This window comes from Xenopus tropicalis, chromosome 2 (genome assembly GCF_000004195.4).
Source record: "Xenopus tropicalis strain Nigerian chromosome 2, UCB_Xtro_10.0, whole genome shotgun sequence".
Classification (NCBI taxonomy): domain Eukaryota; kingdom Metazoa; phylum Chordata; class Amphibia; order Anura; family Pipidae; genus Xenopus; species Xenopus tropicalis.
Window position 1 is genome coordinate 25,287,898 of NC_030678.2, and position 22,154 is coordinate 25,310,051.

Consider the following 22,154-nt stretch of genomic DNA (forward strand, 5'->3'; position numbering starts at 1 on the left):
ACAGGTATGGGACCCCTTATCTGGAAACCCATTATCCAGAAAGTTACCAATTATGGAAACACCATCTCCCATAGACTCCATTATAAGAAAATAATTCTAATTTTTAAAAATAATTTCCTTTTTCTCTGTAATAATAAAACAGTACCTGTACTTGATCCCAACTAAGATATAATTACCCCTTATTGGGGGCAGAACAGCCCTATTGGGTTTATTTAATGGTTAAATGATTCCCTTTTCTCTGTAATAATAAAACAGTACATGTACTTGATCCCAACTATTAATTACCCCTTATTGGGGGCAGAACAGCCCTATTGGGTTTATTTAATGGTTAAATGATTCCCTTTTCTCTGTAATAATAAAACAGTACCTGTACTTGATCCCAACTAAGATATAATTACCCCTTATTGGGGGCAGAACAGCCCTATTGGGTTTATTTAATGGTTAAATGATTCCCTTTTCTCTGTAATAATAAAACAGTACATGTACTTGATCCCAACTATTAATTACCCCTTATTGGGGGCAGAACAGCCCTATTGGGTTTAATTAATGGTTAAATTATTTTTTAGTAGACTTAAGGCATGGAGATCCAAATTATGGAAAGATCCCTTATCCAAAATGCCCCAAGCATTCTGGATAATAGGTCCTATACCCTTACCAAATAAAAGGTGTGTATCTGCTTTAAAGATTGCCAGCAGTAAACAAATAAAAACTGCCCCATTTTGAAACCTACCAAATAATTTGACACTAGAGAATAGTGAGACAATTTGATAAATTACACCACAAACCCACATAGTGATTACCAGGGAAAACACAGATCCCATAAATAATCATCCCCCCACACTGACTTATTAGTACATCCTGTTTAGAATACAAAGTGAACCTGATATATATAAAGCACATAATGGTAAAACAACAGCACATAAAATTGACCTTAAACATTTGGAGAGGATACTGCAATTTACTATACAAACTCTCCATTTCATATGATTAATAATGATAGTGACACCCATAATCTTTCCCAGATCGGTAGCAAAATGAGCTTCATACATTAAAAACTATAATGCCGGCTAGCACATCAAGCTGACATGGAAAGTGTGCAATGCCAAGAATGCATCTACACAAAACCTGCGGCTTTCTTTAGGTCCGTAAATGTAGGATGAAATCAAAGGGCTGTGCCTCTTAGACAGCATGTGACATATGATCTGCAACGAAAGCCTTCCATTTGCCTTGGTGGTGCGCCTCTTTCTGTGGAATTGCAGGTTTTGTTACATACAACAAGAAAAATGTGGGATTTTCTACTCGTTACAGCCAGGAAACCACAAGCTCTAAAGGCAGGCTACACCCTTTATAAAATAAATCCATGGCTTTGTTTAAAAATGGAAGGAGTAGCCCTAAATAAACTCTCAAAATCATCTTTAATTCAAAAAAAAAAGAAAAAAAATTAGGAATAGAAGTTTCACTGAGATCAGAAAAAAATGGAAGCAGAAGGTCGGGCACCCTTGTACATCATAGATTTTGGAATTGCTGGTTGCATATCAATAAATGATGATGATGATGATGAGGTCATCATGAGCGTTCCAATTTACTCGAAAATAATGAAATGAATTCAGCTCATGGAATTCTGCAGAATTGGCCATTTTAGATGGAAAAGTCACATTTTATTCATGATGAAACTTATTTGAAACACCAATGACAACAACTTTAAATTGGAATCTCATTTCTAGTGATGAGTGAATCTGTCCCGTTTCGCTTCACCAGAAAACGTAAAGAAAAGGCAAGAAAATTCACGAAACAGTGAAAAATTTGCGGGATTTTTTTGTCGCCCGCGTCTATTGTCACCTGCGTCTATTTTTGTCGCCCACATCTATTTTTGTCACCTGCGTCCATTGTCGCCTGTGTCTATTTTTGTCGCCCGCATCTATTTTTGTCACCCGCGTCGATTTTTTTGTTGCCAGCGTTTTTTTACGGGACCACGCACACATTTTGACACGACTGCACCTATCTTGATGTGACCGTGCCTAATTTGACATGACTGCGCCTTATGATATGTGACAAAAACAATTCCGTGCAACAAATTTTTCCACTGCAAATTTTCGAGGAAGTTTCGCAAAACAATTCGCTGTGAATCCATGCCTACTGAAAAAATTCGCTCATCACTACTCATTTCCCATTAATAGCTGTTTCACATTCTAAATCTATTAAGTAACCTGAAGGTTTAGAACATTATAGTCCTAGGGAATCAGGGTTTGATAAATATTGCTTACCCAGAAATATTGAATCCAAGTCACTTGAACAGAAGCCCTACTTCATTCCGTAATGTACCATCAAACAGTCATTGCCGTAGAAATGAACTAGAAATGATGGCACTTTTTAGGATAAAGATGTATCCTCTGATAAATCACAAATATGTTAGTGTTTTGGATCATTTAATGATTTATTCTAAGTACTCAATTTGTTTATATCCCGAAGCCCTTATTGATTTTAAGAATGACCTGCTCAGGGATATAAATTGCCCGCTGCAGATGTGATAGCTAAAATATCTCTTCATTAAATTTGAAGTATGGAGCTACTCTGTGGGTAATCGTATGGAAAATGAAGTGCAAAGCATCTCCTGATATCTCTAGGCGGCAGGGTTAAAGCCCAGAAAGCCTGAAAATTGGAAAAATTATTAGAAATACATTTTCTCCTCCTTTGATTTTTCTGAACTCGGTATAAATTTTACATTTTTTTTAAAGCTGGGCTGCTATTAGGTATTCATAAATTCATCCTGCCTGGAAAGGTGTTAAAGAGGTCACATCTATTCCTTTATTGGGTTCTTCTTGAACCAAGATAGATGGTCAACAAAATAGCTTTCACATTAAATGACCAGTAACAGCAGCGAATGAAAATGGTCTAAAAGCAATTCCATGGAATGTTCCGTTAGTCTGTATTTATGGAATACGTGCACCATTTCCAGAAAGGGGGATATTTGTATTTGAATATATGTGTTGTTTTTCTATTGGGGCTTTTGAGTGCTTTCCATGTATGTATATATATATCTGATTTTATGAAAAATGTAATACAGTATGACAATTTATTTATATATTATTATAAAAAAACAATATTATCATCTAGAAATAAAAGCTTTTATAAATATTTACATTTCAGTATCATGCACTTCCTATCGATATTATAGATATTATCCACAAATTACAGTTTCATACAATCAGATTGACTTTCTAATTTTAAAATTATGTGAAGTTGTTTTTTTACTTCTTTAGTTTTCATATCCCAATGTTTCTGCAAAAAAGGGAGTGGCCTCAGGGCGCCGAGTTATCAAATTTGGTCTGATAAATTGTGGAAAATGTTTAACTAGTGATGGGCAAAATAATTTGCCAGTACAACCACAAAAAAAGCAAATGGCACTCAGGGCTACATTTGCTTTTTTTGTGGTTGTACTGGTTTTGGAGGGTGCCGATCCCTCCAGCAGTGTGCACCGGGCATATAATTTTGGAGTGCTAGGGTGTGCGGATAAGGTCTCTGTAGTACAAAATAATTTGCCAGGCATGGATTCGCACGGATTCATTGGTGGATTTTGCCACGGATTTGCGGCGTGTCAAAACATTTTCACTCGTGTCAAAAAAAATTGTCACCCGCAGCAAAAAAAAATTGTCGTCTGTGGGAAAAATTGGAATGTTCAACATTTTCTCTGTTTTGCGAGTCTTTGAAAAAAATTTTTGGCTAAGCAATATGGGACAGATTCGCTCATCGCTAGATTTAGCCCAAAAGTATGAATTGGGGAAAAAATAGTACAACCACAACCATTGGTAATCCGCCTGTAAGACACGTCCCTATAAAAACAAAACAAAAAATTGACTGTAAATGGTTTTTTTACAACAATTCTGTCAAAATGAACATTGTGCATTGCTTTCAGGCACAAATACAAAGGGCCAGATTCAATATGATAAGAAAAACTTCTCATGGTTTATAATAACAACAACAACAAACATTTGTAAAGCGCTTTTCTCCCGTGGGACCCAAAGCGCATAAGCTTGTCTCAGATAAGTTATGTGGCCATAAATGCCAGGCTAAACAGGTGGCTTTTCAGTTTTGATTTAAACGTGTCCAAGGTTGGAGCTGTCTTGATCCCATTTGGCAAGGCGTTCCACAGGGTAGGGGCAGCATGACAGAAAGCTCTGGATCCAAAGGTTTTCAGTTGAACTCTGGGGGTGGTCAGATTATTGGATCCATTTGATCTAAGATTGTGGGAGGTGTGACGTAGTTGCAGCAAGTCCTTCAGGTATCCAGGCCTAGGCCATGTAGGGATTTGAATGTCAGCATGCCAATTTTGAAAAGGATTGTCTATTTTATGGGTAGCCAGTGCAGTGAGCGAAGGATTGGTGTTATGTGGCAATGGCGGGTTGGCTTGTTAGCAATCTTGCGGCAGCATTCTGTACTAGCTGCAGGCGGTGTAGGTCTTTATTTGGAAGGCCTGCTAATAGAGGGCATTGCAATAGTCCAGTCGTGATGAGATGAAGGCGTGAACTAGGGTTGGAAGAACCTCAGAAGGAATGAGGTGTTGTGAAATAATGTGAAAGTGTCATTAAAGTCTACAGGAAAATCCAAAATTTCAGAATTCAGTTCCATAAGAAAAACCTATTTTATTGCGTGAAAACCTAATAAAAGTCTACAGGGAAATTTGGAATCGAATCAGGAGAAAAGTTTTCATCAATTTAGGGTCTAAATACTGTTCAATAAGAACACTTTCTTTATAATGTTAAACTTTACTGAAGTCTATGGGAAAATCTGGAACTGAATTATGAGTCTTCCATATTGAACTGAATCCGGCCCTATATCTGGCCTTTTGAGAAAAATTCAGAACTGAATCAGAAGATACAATTTTCTTATTATACAGGTATGGGATCCCTTATCTGGAAACCCATTATCCAGAAAGCTCTGAATTACAGAAAGCCTGTTCTCCATAGACTCCATTTTAATCAAATAATTCAGAATTTTAAAACTTGTTTCCTTTTCTCTGTAGAAATAAAGCAGTTCCTTGTAATTGATCCCAATTAAGATATAAATAATCCTTATTGGATGCATAACATCCAATTGGGTTTAATTAATGCTTTATTGATTTTTTAGTAGACTTAAGGTATGGAGATCCAAATTACGGAAAGACCCCTTATCTGGAATACCCTTGGTCCCGAGCATTCTGGATAACGGGTCCTATACCTGTATTAAATTTAGCCCTTTATCTTTATCTTTATTTATGTTTTCTGTTATATTGTCCCATAAAGAGAGCAATGTTATTTTGGTGCCTGAAACCTGTGGCTACAGTGAATTTGGGTAGGTCTCAATAATTCACAGTTTATTAATAATAAGGGTCCTAAATAGCCAGTCAAAAGCCAATCATTAACAGAGTTAATGGGATATAGCCCCCAGATTAAAGGGCAAATCAAGAAACCATATCAAAAAAATATCCCAAACTCAACTCAGAATTTTGGTGAAAAAAAAAATCACATTTTTATTCAAATATATAAAAGCATACAGACTGGCATTTTGTGGGGTCTGTATGCTTTTAATATGGATGGATATTTGAATAAAAATGTGATTTTTAAACTCAATAATTCCTTCAGCAGAACATCATCGTTTCAATTTCTATTATTCTAAGTAAACATTTCCTTATCTAGGCCGCTCGCTGTTTGCTCTACTAAATCAATTTAATTGAAGTTTAAACCCCCAACATTATTGTATTATGGCCTGCATTATACCCCGCACAGACCACGCTTGGTCAGATTTAACATCATTATGTCAGGGTATTTAAAACCTACTTGTGTATTGTAGTATTTTTATGAAAGCCATTGATAGGCAATCCCAGTTATACCCCGGATTAGGAAAACAAACACATCTAAACTCAATTCTGAAAACTGCATGAAAAAATGTGACCTTTTCTATTTTAACAGCTGGACGTAGAGTTCATGCAACATTTTCTCTGATACTTGGCATAAAGCTGCTGATATTAAAGTAAACACCACAGCGGCAGGGACATCACACTACAATGTTCATGTAAACAGGCTTGCCCTTGTTAGAAGTAAAAATACTCTCCAATTATGAGCCGCACTGCGCTCTATGGAAGGAACGGAAAAAAATCATGATAATATTCTGTTTGCTTTCTTGTTTAGAAAAGGTCATTTTGTCAAAATAATGGAAGAACAGTTCTGGTTCTGTTAGGCAAAAATAACCAATAACTTTTTTGTTGAGGGGGCCCTGACCAAATGCTATACAGGTATGGAACCTGTTATCCGGAATGCTCAGGAACAGAGGTTTTCCAAATAAGGGGTGTTTACAGAGAAAAAAGAAAATCATTTTTAAAAATTAGAATTATTTGCTTTTAATGCAGTCTTTGGGAGATGGCCTTCCTGTAATCCCGTTATTCTGGATAATGGGTTTCTGGATAACAGATTCCATACCTGTACCTCAGAGAGGAACATGAAATATAAAATGTCCCAAAACTATTAGCTAAAACCATATCAAGAGTAGTGATGAGTGAATCTGTCCTGTTTCGCTTTGCCATAAAATTTGTGAAACAGCAAGAAAATTCACGAAACGGCAAAAAATTAGCGAAAAGCATTTGTCGTCCACATCTTTTTTGTCGCCCAAATCTTTTTTTTGTCGCCTGCACTTTTTTTTGACGCGACTGCAGCCTTTCTTGATGTGACCACACCCATATTTGACGTGACCGCACCCTTTTTTGACACAACCGCGCCCAATTTTACACGCAATACCATTTTTTACGTCTGGCGAATTTTTCAGTGGTGAATTTTCACCTGTTTTCCAAAACAATTCGCCAATGGCGAAATGCGGAAATTCGCTGCAAATCCATGCCTGGCAAAAAATATTCGCTCATCACTAATCAAGAGTTCTAGTGTATGAAAGCTATAGTCGCTTTGCCCCATATTTACCCTGTACATTGTATTTACCTTTCTTCTGCTTCCACTGTGAAGATAATTTCCATCTATTGTCTTTCTGTAAATGAATAATAAAAATGTTATTATATATAATGTTTTATTTTTGTGAACTAAGATGCATTTAGGAGCCAAAGTCACTGTCAGACTACGGATCCTCTGAAAGACTTGGAGTTTCTGTTGTTTACACAGCTGCTGCATGGAGAAGCCTTAAGTTAAAGGGCATGTGCTGTTTTTCATAAAAATACATTTACCATTTAAAAAAAAAAAAAAAAAATACATCTTGCAGAGCTATCCCAGCATATACAAAGGGGCTCTGCAATATCTGTGAGAAGCTCTGTTGTTGGCTTCTGTAGTACCCCTTCTTACCTGTTTGGCTGATGGCCAGCCTCTTCCATAACCTTTGCACCCATGAATTTATGGAAAAATGCCTCCCACAATTGCAGCTGCCCAGGTCTGCTCTAAACACCCTGTCTAATGATGTAATTATTAGACAGGGTGTTTAGAGCAGACCTTTTTGTACCGAACGATTGTAAACAGCGGGGAAACCTTTCTGACTTTGAACCTTCAGTGCATGATTTTGGAAGCCTCCCATAGGGCTCAATGGCACTCTGCAGCTCCAACCTGGCCCAAGGAATGTCTCCCATAGGGCTCAATGGCACTCTGCAGCTCCAACCTGGCCCAAGGAAAGTCTCCCATAGGGCTCAATGGCACTCTGCAGCTCCAACCTGGCCCAAGGAAAGTCTCCCATAGGGCTCAATGGCACTCTGCAGCTCCAACCTGGCCCAAGGAAACCCTCCCATAGGGCTCAATGGCACTCTGCAGCTCCAACCTGGCCCAAGGAAAGTCTCCCATAGGGCTCAGTGGCACTCTGCAGCTCCAACCTGGCCCAAGGAAAGTCTCCCATAGGACTCAATGGCACTCTGCAGCTCCAACCCGGCCCAAGGAAAGTCTCCCATAGGGCTCAATGGCACTCTGCAGCTCCAACCTGGCCCAAGGAAAGTCTCCCATAGGGCTCAATGGCACTCTGCAGCTCCAACCCGGCCCAAGGAAAGTCTCCCATAGGGCTCAATGGCACTCTGCAGCTCCAACCCGGCCCAAGGAAAGTCTCCCATAGGGCTCAATGGCACTCTGCAGCTCCAACCCGGCCCAAGGAAAGTCTCCCATAGGGCTCAATGGCACTCTGCAGCTCCAACCCGGCCCAAGGAAAGTCACAATACCGAAGCTTGAATGAATCCGAAACTTTCGTACTCGGCGAGACAATACAATTTTGTCGCAAGGTCCGAAATTGTCGCGCAAGGTACGAAATTGTCGCGCAAAATAAGCTCAGAGTGTTCGTGCATTAATATATGTCTCCCTTAGTGTTAATAAGGAGGATAGGGAGGTATGAGGTCAAGGCCCAGGGCCCAAAAAATAGTCTCTATTGGCTACTGGCATGGCTGATGGGTGAGAATACAACCATCAGTTATAATGTGCAGCCACGGTCTGTACCATTACTCTGCCCATAGTGATCTTGGGTGTTTCCTGCTGCCTAGAATGGGTTTGGTACTCTCTACATAAAACTGCAGGCACTTACTTAGGTATGCTCTGGCCCTAGAGCAAAGACAATCTAATTACGTTCATGGAGTACAAAGCAGTCGCTTGCCAGATGAAACGTTGAACCAAGGGACCAGGGATAATACATACATAATTATACAGTTTTCAGTTAATAAAGAAATCCTGATAGTTGGCAACCCTTGCATTTGTTAAAGGAACAACACGTTCTGTAACATAACTGATGAGAGAAGCATTAACATTCTGCTCGGCTGTATTGTTCAGCAAGAAGGCAAGAAGGCTTAGTCAGGCTTAGTCAGGTCAGTTCTGAAAGAACAAATAGAATGCCCAGGCACCAAAACGGAGCAGAGGCTATAGACTGTAGAGCAAGGCTACAGAGGCATTTATGGTGCTTGGGTTTGAATTAGTTTGTGATTTAAGGTTGTTTCCTTTTTATTTTTTAATTTAACTGAACGTTATGTCAGCAGCTATTTTATTGCAGATCAATTCTAATAGGCACTGGAAAGCCCGATGATTTATGCAAAACATGTATTTATGGGTATAAATCTAGCTTTTAAATGGACAGCTGCACTTCTAGCTTGTTGGTCAGGAATCTATAGGGTTTATTTATGAGTTGCATATGGTTGAAATTGCAATCAATATGATGAAAATATGGGCAATGGGGCTTGTGTTCTGTAGAGCTGGGCCTGGGGCTGCCTGTGCCCAAGGCTTCCTGTCTTAATTCCCATTTGTCACTGCTTCCTATCCTCCCCTGGCCCACCCTGTGGTAGGAGGGAACCTGCACTGCTCGTCACCCCTCCCTTCTACCATAGGGTGGGTCAGGGGAGGATATGGAGCAGTGACAAATGGGTCAGGGTAGGAGCGGCCAGGGTGATAAGGAAGTGCAGAAGGGTAGGCAAACAGTAAAGATATTGCCCAATGCCAACCCCCATCTTTACACCTTAGGCACGTGCCTCTTTTGCCTACACCTAGTTCCAGCCCTGGTGTTTTGGCATGAATTAACACAATTTCGCTAAACACTGTCATCATGGCAACATTTATGACACTTGGCATCAAAATGAAAATAATGTGGTGGCACGTTCAGGGCTCCCTTCGCATCAAATGGCGCATTTGCCCATGATTCAGAGCAGGAGGTGGGATAGATACACTGGTGCCAAGCACAACCATAGGGAAGGGCAAGTAGCATCCATAAATGCAAATGGAGTAGTCAATGGGTGCAATTTTTGTGCAACCACAACTGCATCTCTGGGTCCATGATTCAGTATGAAATTCATTCACAGCAGAACTGCTGTGCTTGAGGAAAGGGATTTCATTATTTCATTTCTGACATGTAATAGTATAAATTATATAGTTACTCCTAACATCATTGGCACAGTATGATAACAAAGGGAGCGAAGGCAGAGTCATATTAATGCTCTTTGGGACAGTGGCTTTTCTGCATAAGTGATAAACTGCCCCCCCTTCCCATTCACCATAATGTAAGTAATGCCACATGTTCCTTATTTAAAACCCAGTTGCATACAAAATGATTTCAGTGCATGTAATTTATCATTTCAGATTTATTTCTGACATTTCCCTAGGAAGTAAAATAGAAAGCCCTTCAACGCTTCAACCGCCGGCTTTAAGTATTCTGTAAAAAAAAAAAAAAATAATGTATATTCTTTGCACACAGGGACACAAAGGAAAATATCAAAAGCCGGCATCGATGTTAAAAGGGCTGCCTTCTATATTTCTTACATGGAATAAGAATTAATATTTTAAAAACCCAGGAGAGTTGCTCTTTGTTTGCATGTCAGCCCCAGCGATGTGTAGGCCGCTCACGCAGCAGAGGCGCTGTATGCAATCTCCTGGACAAACAGCAGTGACATATAGCGCGCGCTACAGACTTTGGCAGCTCTCTATGAACTGAATGAGATTTGCTAAGGAATATGATTGTATTGTCAAGTCAGGACAATGAGTTCAGCTCTCTATAACGTACAGCACTACGAGGGCTACATGCCAGGTCACTTAGCTGCGGCGCATAGTTATTCACTTGGCTCTCTAGCAGGATATCATTCATTCTCAGCCTCATGTATAAATATATGTAACACGAATACAAGAAAATACAATCGCCAGCTTGCAAGTAGTGTGGTGAAATGCAAATATACCTACATTGTATATAGAATGTACAGTACAGCTATTTATTTCAAGGCCTGGTTTAGACATTTGGGCTTCATTTTTTTATTTTGTGTTTGACAGCTCTCAGATTTAAACTTTAAAGGAAAACTATACCCCCAGAATGAATAATAACAGATTCAATATTAAATTACCTATTAAAGAATCATAAAAACTGGTGTAGGGACCCATAGGGTTAACTGACCCCTCTGGCTTTAAACCCTACAACTTCCTAGTCTATGCTGTTACTGGGCAAAGACCCATGTATCAGTTTATAGTTTTGCATATGTGTCTTATTGGTTAAAAGGGAGACCATGCCCTTGGCACTCTGATATAGTGCTTAGCAGGGGGGTGGGGCTTCCTCATTGGCTTCATCTACTGACCCAGGTAGAAGTTCCACTGAGCCTGGGATCAACAGGGCCCCAGTAAAGCTTTTACCCTAGAGTCTGCATCTACTCTAGAGAAGTTGGGGACAGGGACCCTGTGAATGAGGACCAGTTAGATAGTTACTCTTGTAAGAGCACTCTCTAGGAAAGTAAGATAGAAAGGGAAGGAAGCAAGAGCAGTTTGGCTCCACCAAGAAAAGTAGCTGTGGGAGTACCCTTCCTACACTTCCTTAGTGTAGGGCCACGGTTAAGATATAGGAAGCAGGTAGTAGGACCCTGAAGGCTAGAGGTAGTCAACCTGAGGAGTGTGGTATCCAATCTGACTGTTCCAAAGGGTGGCCAAGCTGACCAGGTGCACTGACCCTGCCCAGACTCAGGAGAAGTTGTGACAAACCAGTGTGCATCCTCTCTGTCCTCAGGGTATTACTATCTTATAGAAGCTGTGTGTGAGTATTGCTATAACCCAGAATCTTGATTGTCTCTGACAATAAACCGATTTTATTGTTTTGAGAGACGACATTATCCAAATTTCCTCTTCTTTTTAATGTCATGTTTGTATTGTGTTCATAAAATATGGAAACTGGATTCAAATGGTTGCTCTCGGTACCAGGTGTCACTTAGGTATTAGTGGCTAAAATTATAGTCATAAATCGGTTCTTAACCACAGAGAAGACCCAAAAGTACTAGCAAACAAGACACCAATCCACTTTAAGGTTGCATAAGCATGTGACCACTGCACAAACTGAAGGATATTGTGCAACTTCCATTGGGATGGTCAAATAGCATTATCTGTTAAATCAAGCTCACAGGCCGAACAAGTGGATGTAAGAGGAAGAGTTATGGCTCCATCTGCTGATGCTCCAAGGGGCATTGGCTGCTTGGACAGATGGCTTGGCAGTATAGCCAAAATCAGCCTACTGGCATGACCAAATCCGAGCATTAATGATCAGATTTTGCCATTTCTCGTACAATTTTATTTAGCATTGCTAAGTCCAAGGCAAGCAAGTGAAACAAGAACACAATGAAGAGTAAATGTAACAGGCCCTCAGAGAGGTTAAGTACCATATGGAACCTCTGATAATAAAAGTGGATTGATACAGCAGTGTCAACAATACAAGACCTTTCTTAGAGAAGCTGAGGCCTGATTGGCAGACCAAATTTATGAGGTACGCGTTGGGAATAGTTGTCTATGGTAAGCCCGGCACAAAGACAATCTGTCACAGGATCAGCGTGGGGGTCTTTCTTGCCATTCTTTCTTTAGCTTCTCTTATCATTGACTGTTAACATGAAGCGAGATCTTGACACAAGCCCCACAGTTAACACTGTTATTAAATGTCATTTTGACATACTTTACATACCTGGAGATATCATCTGAGTTACACTGATCACAACAATGAAAGGAAAAATACCTCCCAACTCTTCTTTCTTTATTGTACAGTCAATGGGGAAGAGTATGGGCAGACCAAGCATGTTCAGGCAAATCTAGGCCATAAACTTAAATGTAACTGCTTTTACAATGGGAATGTTGGTACTTATGTACAACAGGATTTTAAATGTGAAATAAAGCTGCTGTGATTTTACTGCTACCTAAGGGCCTGTGAAGTGCCTGGCCAATATGTGCCGATATGTAGCTGAAAAGCTCATAAATGAAGTGATAGGTGCATCACAGAAAAGGCTCTGCATTGAGTTTTAGGGAGTAACATAGAAACATAGTAACTTGGGTTATGTTCAACCATAATGCCTATATATAACCTGCCTAACTGCTAGTTGATCCAGAGGAAGGCAAAAAACCCATCTGAAGCCTCTCTAATTTGCCGCAGAGGGGAAAAAATTCCTTCCGGACTCCAAGATGGCAAGAAACGAAATGAATATTGTAATAACATCGGCTCCGGCCAAGATTCAACCTTTTTCAGCAGGATTCGGATCTGGCCAAATCCATGGCCCTGGCTGAATTGAATCTTTAAAATTATGTGACTTTTTGTCACATAACACAGAAGTTGAAAATGTTTTCACCGCACGGTTCCTTTTAACCCTTCTATTAACCCTTCTATCAGTATTAGAATCCCAAACTTGTGGATTTGGTGCATCCCTAGCCTAATATAGCATTGTGTCCAACTGGAAGTCAGTGCAGTGGATGTGGCCCTCCAAGAGATGTTTATGGCCCCCAGACTGCTCTAGAGCAGGGGTGTCGAACTCAATCAGAGAAGGGGCCAAAATCTAAAATCCAGCCTAAATCGCGGGCCGAATGGTTTACTGAACCCCCATACAAAGTACCCCCAATTGCCCCCATAAACAGTGCCCCCAAAAATAAGTACCCCCAATTGCCTCATCATACACAGTACCCCCCCATAGACAGTAGCCCCCACACACAGTGCCCCCAATTGCCTCATACACAGTACCCCTCCATAGACAGTAGCCCCCACACACAGTGCCCCCAATTGCCCCCATAGAAAGTACCCCCAATTGCCCCCATAAACAGTACCCTCCATAGACAGTAGCCCCCACACAAAGTGCCCCCAATTGCCTCTTACACAGTACCCCCCATAGACAGTAGCCCCCACACACAGTGCCTCCAATTGCCTCATACACAGTACCCCCCATAGACAGTAGCCCCACACACAGTGCCCCCATACAAAGTACCCCCAATTGCCCCCATAAACAGTGCCCCCAAAAATAAGTACCCCCAATTGCCTCATCATACACAGTACCCCCCATAGACAGTAGCCAGCCCGCACACACAGAGCCCCCACAGAAAGTACCCCCAACAGACCAGTGATGTCGGCGGCTCCTTCTCTCTTATGCCGCGGCAACAGGCACTACTATAAGGTTGCGCCTCGTCGCTGACGTGTGACGTCATACGCACGGGCGCAACCTTATAAAAGGGCCTGTTGCCGCGGCATAAGAGAGAAGGAGCCGCTGGCGCTGACGAAGAAGGTATGTTTTTGCGCGTGCGTGCAGTGATGACAGCGCGGTGCGGGCCACATTGCAAGGCCTGGCGGGCTGGATTTGGCCCGCGGGCCTTGTGTTTGACATGTATGCTCTAGAGCTTCAACATTCTCACTGGATGACCCTCATTTTATTATAGTTGTTGTTATAGTTATATAGTGACTAACTATACATATGGAAGAAGCTGGACAACTCTGTGTTGTCCTGATGCTTATTTTCATTATATAAGGGCTTATACACAAACATTGACATAACTGCAGTCACAGACAGGCCTGGACTGAGATTTAAAATAGGCCCTGGCATTTCAAGTACAGGTATGGGACCCTTTATCCGAAAACCCATTATCCAGAAGTCCCAAATTACAGAAAGCCCGTCTCCCATAGACTCCATTATAATCAAATAATTCACATTTTTAATAATGATTCCCTTTTCTCTGTAATAATAAAACAGTACCTGTACTTGATCCCAACTAAGATATAATTACCCCTTATTGGGGCAGAACAGCCCTATTGGGTTTATTTAATGGTTAAATGATTCCCTTTTCTCTGTAATAATAAAACAGTACCTGTACTTGATCCCAACTAAGATATAATTAATCCTTATTGGAGCCAAAACAAGTCTATTGGGTTTAATAACTGTTTAAATAGATTTAAGTAGATTTAAGGTAGGAGATCCGATTTAGGGAAAGTCCCCTTATCCGGAATACCCTAGGTCCCGAGAATTCTGGATAACGGGTCCCATTCCTGTACATAGAGACCCAAACAGCCCCCACCAGCCCAATAAATAGTGACTGTCTATGGCATCTACATCAGTACCTCTGGCATTTGCCAAAATCTACAGTCTGGGCCTGGTTACAAAAGAATGGATGCAAAGTTCTGTCTATACACTTCTCTTGCACTTGAGCATCAATCACCATTGTACCTGCCCCATCTGTTCTGAAGAATCACATTAAATTGCAGGGGAAAGCTACTGCCACTCTGAAGGTGGCAGTAATCCCGGGGTACCCCCTACATACTATGTCAGTACTATGTCAATAAGTGCAGCTGATATACAACTATAAAATCACATGAACAGGTTATTTTAACACTGAGCACCAGAAATGATGCAATTCTCACTCCCCCCAGCAGTTTTATATACACCAAATTGTAAAAAAGGGTAAGCGCAACCGTGCTCAGAGGGCACAAATGCACTGAGAGCAAATCTGATTGCAGATACAACAATGCTGGAATTGCAGGGGCGGGGGGAGAAGCTGCATTATATGTACAGTGAACTGTACAGTGAATCTTTAATTGCACTTTATACACTGCACTTGAGGTCATAAGTGAACCTAAATACCTTCACTAAATCTAAGCTGATAGGAATAGGTTAAAGCAAAGTGTCTTCTACATAACCCCCATAAATACATAGCATAATTTGTATGAATGTGTTTGAACAAAGGTCCAATGTTTACTCTCACTCAATACATTATCATAGAAATGCCCATGTACTCCCCCCCCCCATTCATATTTATTTTGCAACCAGAAGCAAAGACTTTCAATCAACTGAGAGATACTGTAGGTCTCTATCATCACATCAACGCTTGCACCAGGATACATTGATAAGTGTGTCTGCACACATAAGATAATGGAATAAACATCTGCATGTACAGGTATATGAAAAACTGACCTTTAGTAAACTGAATAGAAACCCTATTATGAATATAACCCTAAGGTGTGTTGCACGTGGGTCAGATATCAGAAGCCTCATTTACGACCACAAGTGCAATAAAATGGACATAAATGTTGCACGTATTGATGACATTAATTAAAAGGTACTTAAATTCATGCTCCTTGCACTTCCAATGGGGATTATGTAATAAAAAGCACTATGTTTGCCCAGGAGCAGTAACCCATAGCAACCAATCAGCAGGTAGAATTTACTGGGCAAGTGTTTAAAAGCAAACATCTTATTGGCTGCTACAGGTTACTGCTCCTGGGGAAAGAGAGTTATTATATATGGGGGATAGGGCTGGGAGGGTATTTATCATTGCCTCAAAACTGTCTTTACACGATGCTGGGTGTTGCATTTAAACAGGCACAATTTTAATGACTCTCCCACCATAATGTCCCTGCTGTCTCAACCATATGCAAGCTATAGATCTGCAAGCTGGTTATCTAGTATTATACCAACTAATTATGAATTTAGAACTTAATTTAGAACTGTGAATGTAAAAAAAAGTCTGATTTATAATTAATGATGCCTGCATTATACTGGGTAGCAAACTGAGGTACTTTGACAGACTGAATGTAGCCTATAAGTATGAGCCATCAAATGTGTCAAGGTCACCAAGCGAGCAGATCTTCTCCTTATATGCCTACCTACGGGTGGGCGATATAGGGCTAGGACGATATTGCCCTAGGGCCAAACTATCGAATTAAAATGGCGGGTATAGGCGCTGTCGAATCAGGGACCACATCAACGAGCCAATGGGGTCCCTGATCCAATGGAAAAATCAAACTCGCCCGATCAAGAGCTGGCCAATTTCAGGCCAGATGTTGGTCGTGGAGGCCCGTCACTGGTGCCGAATCGGTCTAAAGGACCGATATTGGCAGCTGAAATCGTCCCGTGTATGGCCCCCTTTACTAATCTTACTGGGGGCTTATCCTGGCCCATTATTATAAATGAATTGCTGCAAACTCATGCAGGATGTGGTCCTTGCCAAACAGGATGATTTTTCAGCTCTGATCTGATCAACAAGCAGATATCAAGAAAGCCATAGTTTCAAACCCACACACAGAACAATAAACTGTTAAGTCAGTCAAATGTGGGTAAGTGAAGAGCCAATGTGGCCCTATCCAGCTTAAGAGTATAGGCTTGGTCAAACTCCTGAACCATAGACAATGCTTCCAAAGATCACAGTATGAACAAGATCACTTACATCTTAATATGTTACAGAGGAATAATCTAAACATGGTGAGAACAAGAACAGGCAAAGTAGCCAGGGGAACCCCTACACACGCTTGCTAATAGGCTATACAAGTACATACCAGAGACCAGAATCCCCGGCACTCATACTGTTTCAGTCTTTGGCTAATCTCTTTATTTGCTTTCAATAATCCTGAGACAATAAAGGGCAAGAAGACAACACAAATACAATATGAATATTTCTTTCAGAACTAATAGACTGCATAGTAAAACCAGAAATTCTACTGTCTGGGGCATAAGGCATAAGAGTTACAGTAAGTTTGGCTAGAATTAGTAGCACAAAGAGCTAAGCTGCCTCTTAATAATGTGGGAATGTTCTTATGCAGTGTGAGCTTCTCATAAGGGCTACAACAGAAACAAACTTACTGGTGGCTGCCCAGGTTTGTAGATAAAGGGATTCTGCTGTCACTGCTATGGTCTAAAGGTGGCTATACACTATAATATCTGCTGATTTGGCAAAGTAGACAAAAGAGTGGAATAGGACTCATCAATGGGCCAATGTGGTGCCCAATATGATGGGAAAACCAAATCCGCCCGATCAACATCTGGCCAATTTAAGGCCAGACATCTCTGTAGGCTCCATTTATGATCCAATCATTGACCCGGTGGTCAACTGATGAAGTGATGCCTATTTGGCACACTACATCAGTGACCAAAGATCCACTTGTTTGGGAAGTATGGCTGTGGGTGCCAAACTGGTGGTTTTTAAGGTGAGGACCATCAGTACTTGTGGGGAGGGGGGAGTTGCTAGCTTCTTTACCACCTAAAATACACCAGTGGAGAAAATGCCACTAGAGGTGGCTATACATGGGCTGATATTGTATGCTATCCAACTGGGAACCTCTTGGGGCAAAATAGATGCATTATATATAAGCAGTCAGAAGCGGTACAGCCTGAATAACTAGATTATTATCCAGCAACTCTCAAATTTTAGTAGCTATATAGTTGCTAGGGGGCAAATTACCTTAGCAACCAGGCAGTGGTTTGAATGAGAAACTGAAATATTAAAAGAAGTGGGTCTGAATAGAAAGATAAGTAATAAAATAACAATGCAAATTAAATTGTAGCCTCACAAAGCAATAGTTTCTTGGCTGCTGGGTCAGTGACCCCCATTTGAAAGCTGAAGAGAGTCAGAAGAGGAAAGCAAATAATTCAAAAATTATCCAAAATAAAAAATGAAGACCAATTGAAATGTTGCTCCTATTTTATTATTGGGCTGGGTTACCCTTGTTCCGGGCAGCAGCAATAATAATAATATACACTGTTTTAGAGACATTGGTTTAATTGAATCTTTCATTTGCTGGGATATCAGATTTACTATTGACAAGCAATCTATCACAATAAATAAATCAATGGATACAGCAAAGACCCATCGTGGCCAATAACAGACGTTTTATAATAAATGTGCAGTATGTGCCCGGGGTCTGAGGTCGCAGCACTCAAGGCAAGGTGAAAAGCTCTGACCCTAAACCCTCTTCATTTAACCAGAGACACCAGATGACATATCCGCTGTATATTGACTGTCAGTGCACAGGTTATGTATGATGCACCATGCTGTATTTAGTGGAGTCAAAATTAAAGGGTAACTATTCTGAGTCCTGCAAAATATCAGAATATATCTAAAAGCTTTGCAGATAATTCCCTGGCTGGAATCAAAACTAGAACCCCTGCACTGCATTCCAAGGGCAAATAGAAAGGGCAGCACAGGTATAAACAATACACATCTATGTTCAACATGAGACAAATGCATGGTCATCAATGTTTCAGGTTTCTGTTTGTTTATGGCCAGAGTTTTCTGACTACCCCTGGGCAGACCCCCAACAGGTAATGTAATTGCCTCCCTCCTACTTGCGTCCATCACTTTCCAGCTCATCCCAAAGGGCAGGAGGGAGGGGAGCTGCTATGTCCACTCTGTGAGGTTCTCTGCCTCTGATCATAACCCCCGGACTTCCCATACCCCATCAATTCCCAACCCCACAAACCTCTAAAAGAGGTTTAATTTATCCTACAAGCTAACTCCTCAGGAGCCCCTCAAATTTGCCCAATAATGTGCTCCGCTGCATGTCTGATTAATTATCCCAAATTCAGTGTGATTTGTATCTTATTCTATTCAAGTCAGAAGGAAACAATCTGTAGCAGGTAGCAGACATTTGTATGACTGCAATGAGTAGTGAAGACCACACTGTGCAGTTTCAAGACAGATAATAATCTCTCTGTAATGATCTTTGCCCTTCTCTTTATTCCTCCCTGCTTCTCAGGCTAATAAATAATAAGGTGTTTTGTTATCTGGGGGGATTGAACTGGGAGGGAGAATATGATAGTAGCTTCTTGTAGCTTCTCTCCACCCCCACAGCTACTCTGTAGGTAAGAACGCAGTGCTTGTCATAGAGTAAAGGTTGCCATACACAGTAGGATTATCACGTTTGGTGAAGTCACCCCCCGATATGCCCACCTTGAGTGGGAGATGATCACTAACAATCGCATTACAATGAAGGCGATAGGAGAAGTCAGAGCAAGTACCACATTAATGAGCCAATGTGGTCCTTGATGTGACAAATCAAGCCTGCCCAATCAGCCGATTTTTGTGATGGAGGCCTGTCGGACGGCCCCATACACAGGCAGGTAAACTGCCAAATCAGTCTGGGAGCCCCGAATCAGCAGCTTAAATCTGCCCCTGTATGGCCATTGTAAATTGGTGATACTATGTAGCCGGTGACTTCCCAGCATGCCTACCATGCAGTGTGGGACTGGCCCACCAGGATACCAGGAAACTCCCGAGCCCAAGTGTCAGTGGGCCCTGCTGCTCCTGCCCACTTGGCCTGTTTCATACTCATTCCCTATTTCTGAATGGGAACAAAGAGGAGAAATAGATGGAAGGATAGATGCTAGCATGTAAATAAAAGAGACTAGGAGAATAAAGAGGTTGGGTGAGGAAAGGAGGAAAAATATTTTGGAGAGTGGGCCCCCTCTAAGGGTTTCTGGTGGGCCCCCGGGGTCCCAGTCCCAGTCTGACACTGCTACCATGTATTTATAATTCCCTTCTATCCCTTAATTCTGACTTCTAAATCAATACAGCAGAAGTCAGTCCTCCTCCATGTCTGTTTTTTTTTTTTTTTTTAAATTTGACAATTTTTATTTTTTCCTAAGAAAGGGAAACAAACAACATAACAGTAGCCATTACACATGTTTTAACAGTACAAATGTAAGTTTCAGGCTATACATATTCAGCAAACCGTAACTTATGCTCTACCTAAATAGTAGGTAGGGAGTAAGAAAGAAGAAAAGAAGGAGAGAGGGAGAAAAGGATAGAGAGGGGAGAAGAAGGGGAAAGAGAGATAAAAAAAAGGGCTTTAGGTTAGGAAAGAGAGAAAAAGGCACCAGGAGATATTTATATACCACAGTTCTCTAGGTATCTTTAAACAGACTTATACCTTTTCCATAAAGACCACTTTTTATCATATGAATTTAAAGCGTTTTTGTTTCTAGCATCAAAGAATCTCCATGTCTGTTTTGTAATTACAAATCACCCCTGAATATTTGTAATTTAAAAAGTAAAAATGAATTCAATTATTTTATTATGCAAAAAAAAAATAGGGGTTGGGTGGATATCCCAAAAATAGAACTGAATCCTTTGTTATTATATGGGGAGAAGGAGAGTGCTGAGGGGGGAAGGAAGGGTTAAAACCTTAAGAAAGCTGCATGGGTGTGTTGCAGACTGTGCGGCAGGCTGAGTCCGGCAGTAGAAGGGTTAAGAGTAGCTGGGGCGCATCACTGATTTACTGGACTTTGAACCCCAAGGTTAATCCTGATAATGGGGATAAAAGTCCTGTTAAACGTCTCCGCTTTGCGCTGTGTTGGCTGCCGGGCAGCGGTGGCCACTAGATGGCAGCAGTGAGCCTGACTGTGGAATCGCTACACATTCGCCAAACAACAAAAGGGCCGGGGAATAGTAGGCGGCCCCTTTAAGGAAGAGTTGTGGCTGAGCTGCATGCATCGCTTGCTCAGAATGAAATGGGGATCTGCTGCAGCCAGAGTAGGAGGCAAGGAGGGCTGAAGCCTGCTGCAGACTGCACTGCAACGAGAGGGGCACACTAACCCACCCAAGGAGAGAGACAGCCCTGCCAACTGGCTCTGCTTCTGGAGAGAGAGAATCGCAGCTTCCCAAGTTGCTGCTGCTGCTCGCTGGATAGCACTTGTGGGGAGCATGGAGCAGCATCCCGGCACTGGCTGCCTGCCCTGAGCCTCCTAGCGCTGTGGCCCCCAGCAGGATTAACCCCTTGGCTCCTTTACTGCTGCTGTACCCTGGGCACCAACTAGGGCTCATTCCTGGGCTGCACACAGTTTGCTGTGTCACTTTGGGGCAGTGCTGGATGGTGAACCCTCCTTGGGAGTAGTGGGACCCCCCCCCACCCTTGGCATCTTCTTCTGCCCCCCATCCTCTCCGCTGGGATATCTATATACATACATATATAGTACGCGTTGCTTATATTAAGCTTGCTGGAATTACAATTCTGTGAAAAGGAATTACACTTTATTTTGCTCTTGTTTCTAAATCCTCTGGGTTTCTGTGGCATGAGATTAGCTGCGGGCACAGCTTGACTACAATGCTCTCAGAGTTGGCTCACTTTTTCCTGCTCTGTGGAATCATGTGCTTGACTTCAGGTAAGTACCAACCTGCTGCGGGGTATCCCTGGCTGGGGTATACAGGGCACCAGTGTGCCTTCATTGCATTTGTCACTTACTCTGTATTATTATTATTGTTATTATTATTGAGTCTGGGGGTGTCAGTCACAGCACCCCATCACCTGGGTGTAGGGTCACCACCTCACCTTCATTAAATCCAGAAGCATATTAAATCCATATCCTGCCCGCTGCAGACTTCACTGCTTTCTGTGCAGCCATGTGTGTAAATTAACTGCTGATCTGCCAGTAACCACAACGGTTCCGTTTGAAAGGTGGTAATTCAAGTAGGACACCCACACTTTTTTATTTTCACCTTAGCGTTTGGGTGTTGTGTTTCCGGCTTTTCCCCTTTGGTTGGGAGTTGTAGTCCTGTGGCTGCTATTTGAAAGCCGCTGATAAAAGCAATTTTTATCCCAAGTTAATTGAAGTTAATGTTTATTGCAGAGGTGCTCGGTAATATCCTAGTTTTCCATGGTTTCCATTAAGGTTAATAATTCTTTTTATTATACACTGAACGGAT

General features: G+C 41.5%; 1 protein-coding gene across 9 annotated transcripts in view; it reads left to right on the plus strand.

Moving 5' to 3' along the window:
• The window catches only part of robo1 (roundabout guidance receptor 1), a 665,579-nt gene that overhangs the window by 397,891 nt on the left and 245,534 nt on the right, over positions 1-22,154 (plus strand). Inside the window, exon 1 of one of the 9 annotated variants that reach the window (XM_012956263.3) lies at positions 20,906-21,613. Within the exon in view, the coding sequence (XP_012811717.2) occupies positions 21,556-21,613 (58 nt within the window). The 5' untranslated portion in view covers positions 20,906-21,555. 9 annotated transcript variants of the gene reach the window in all.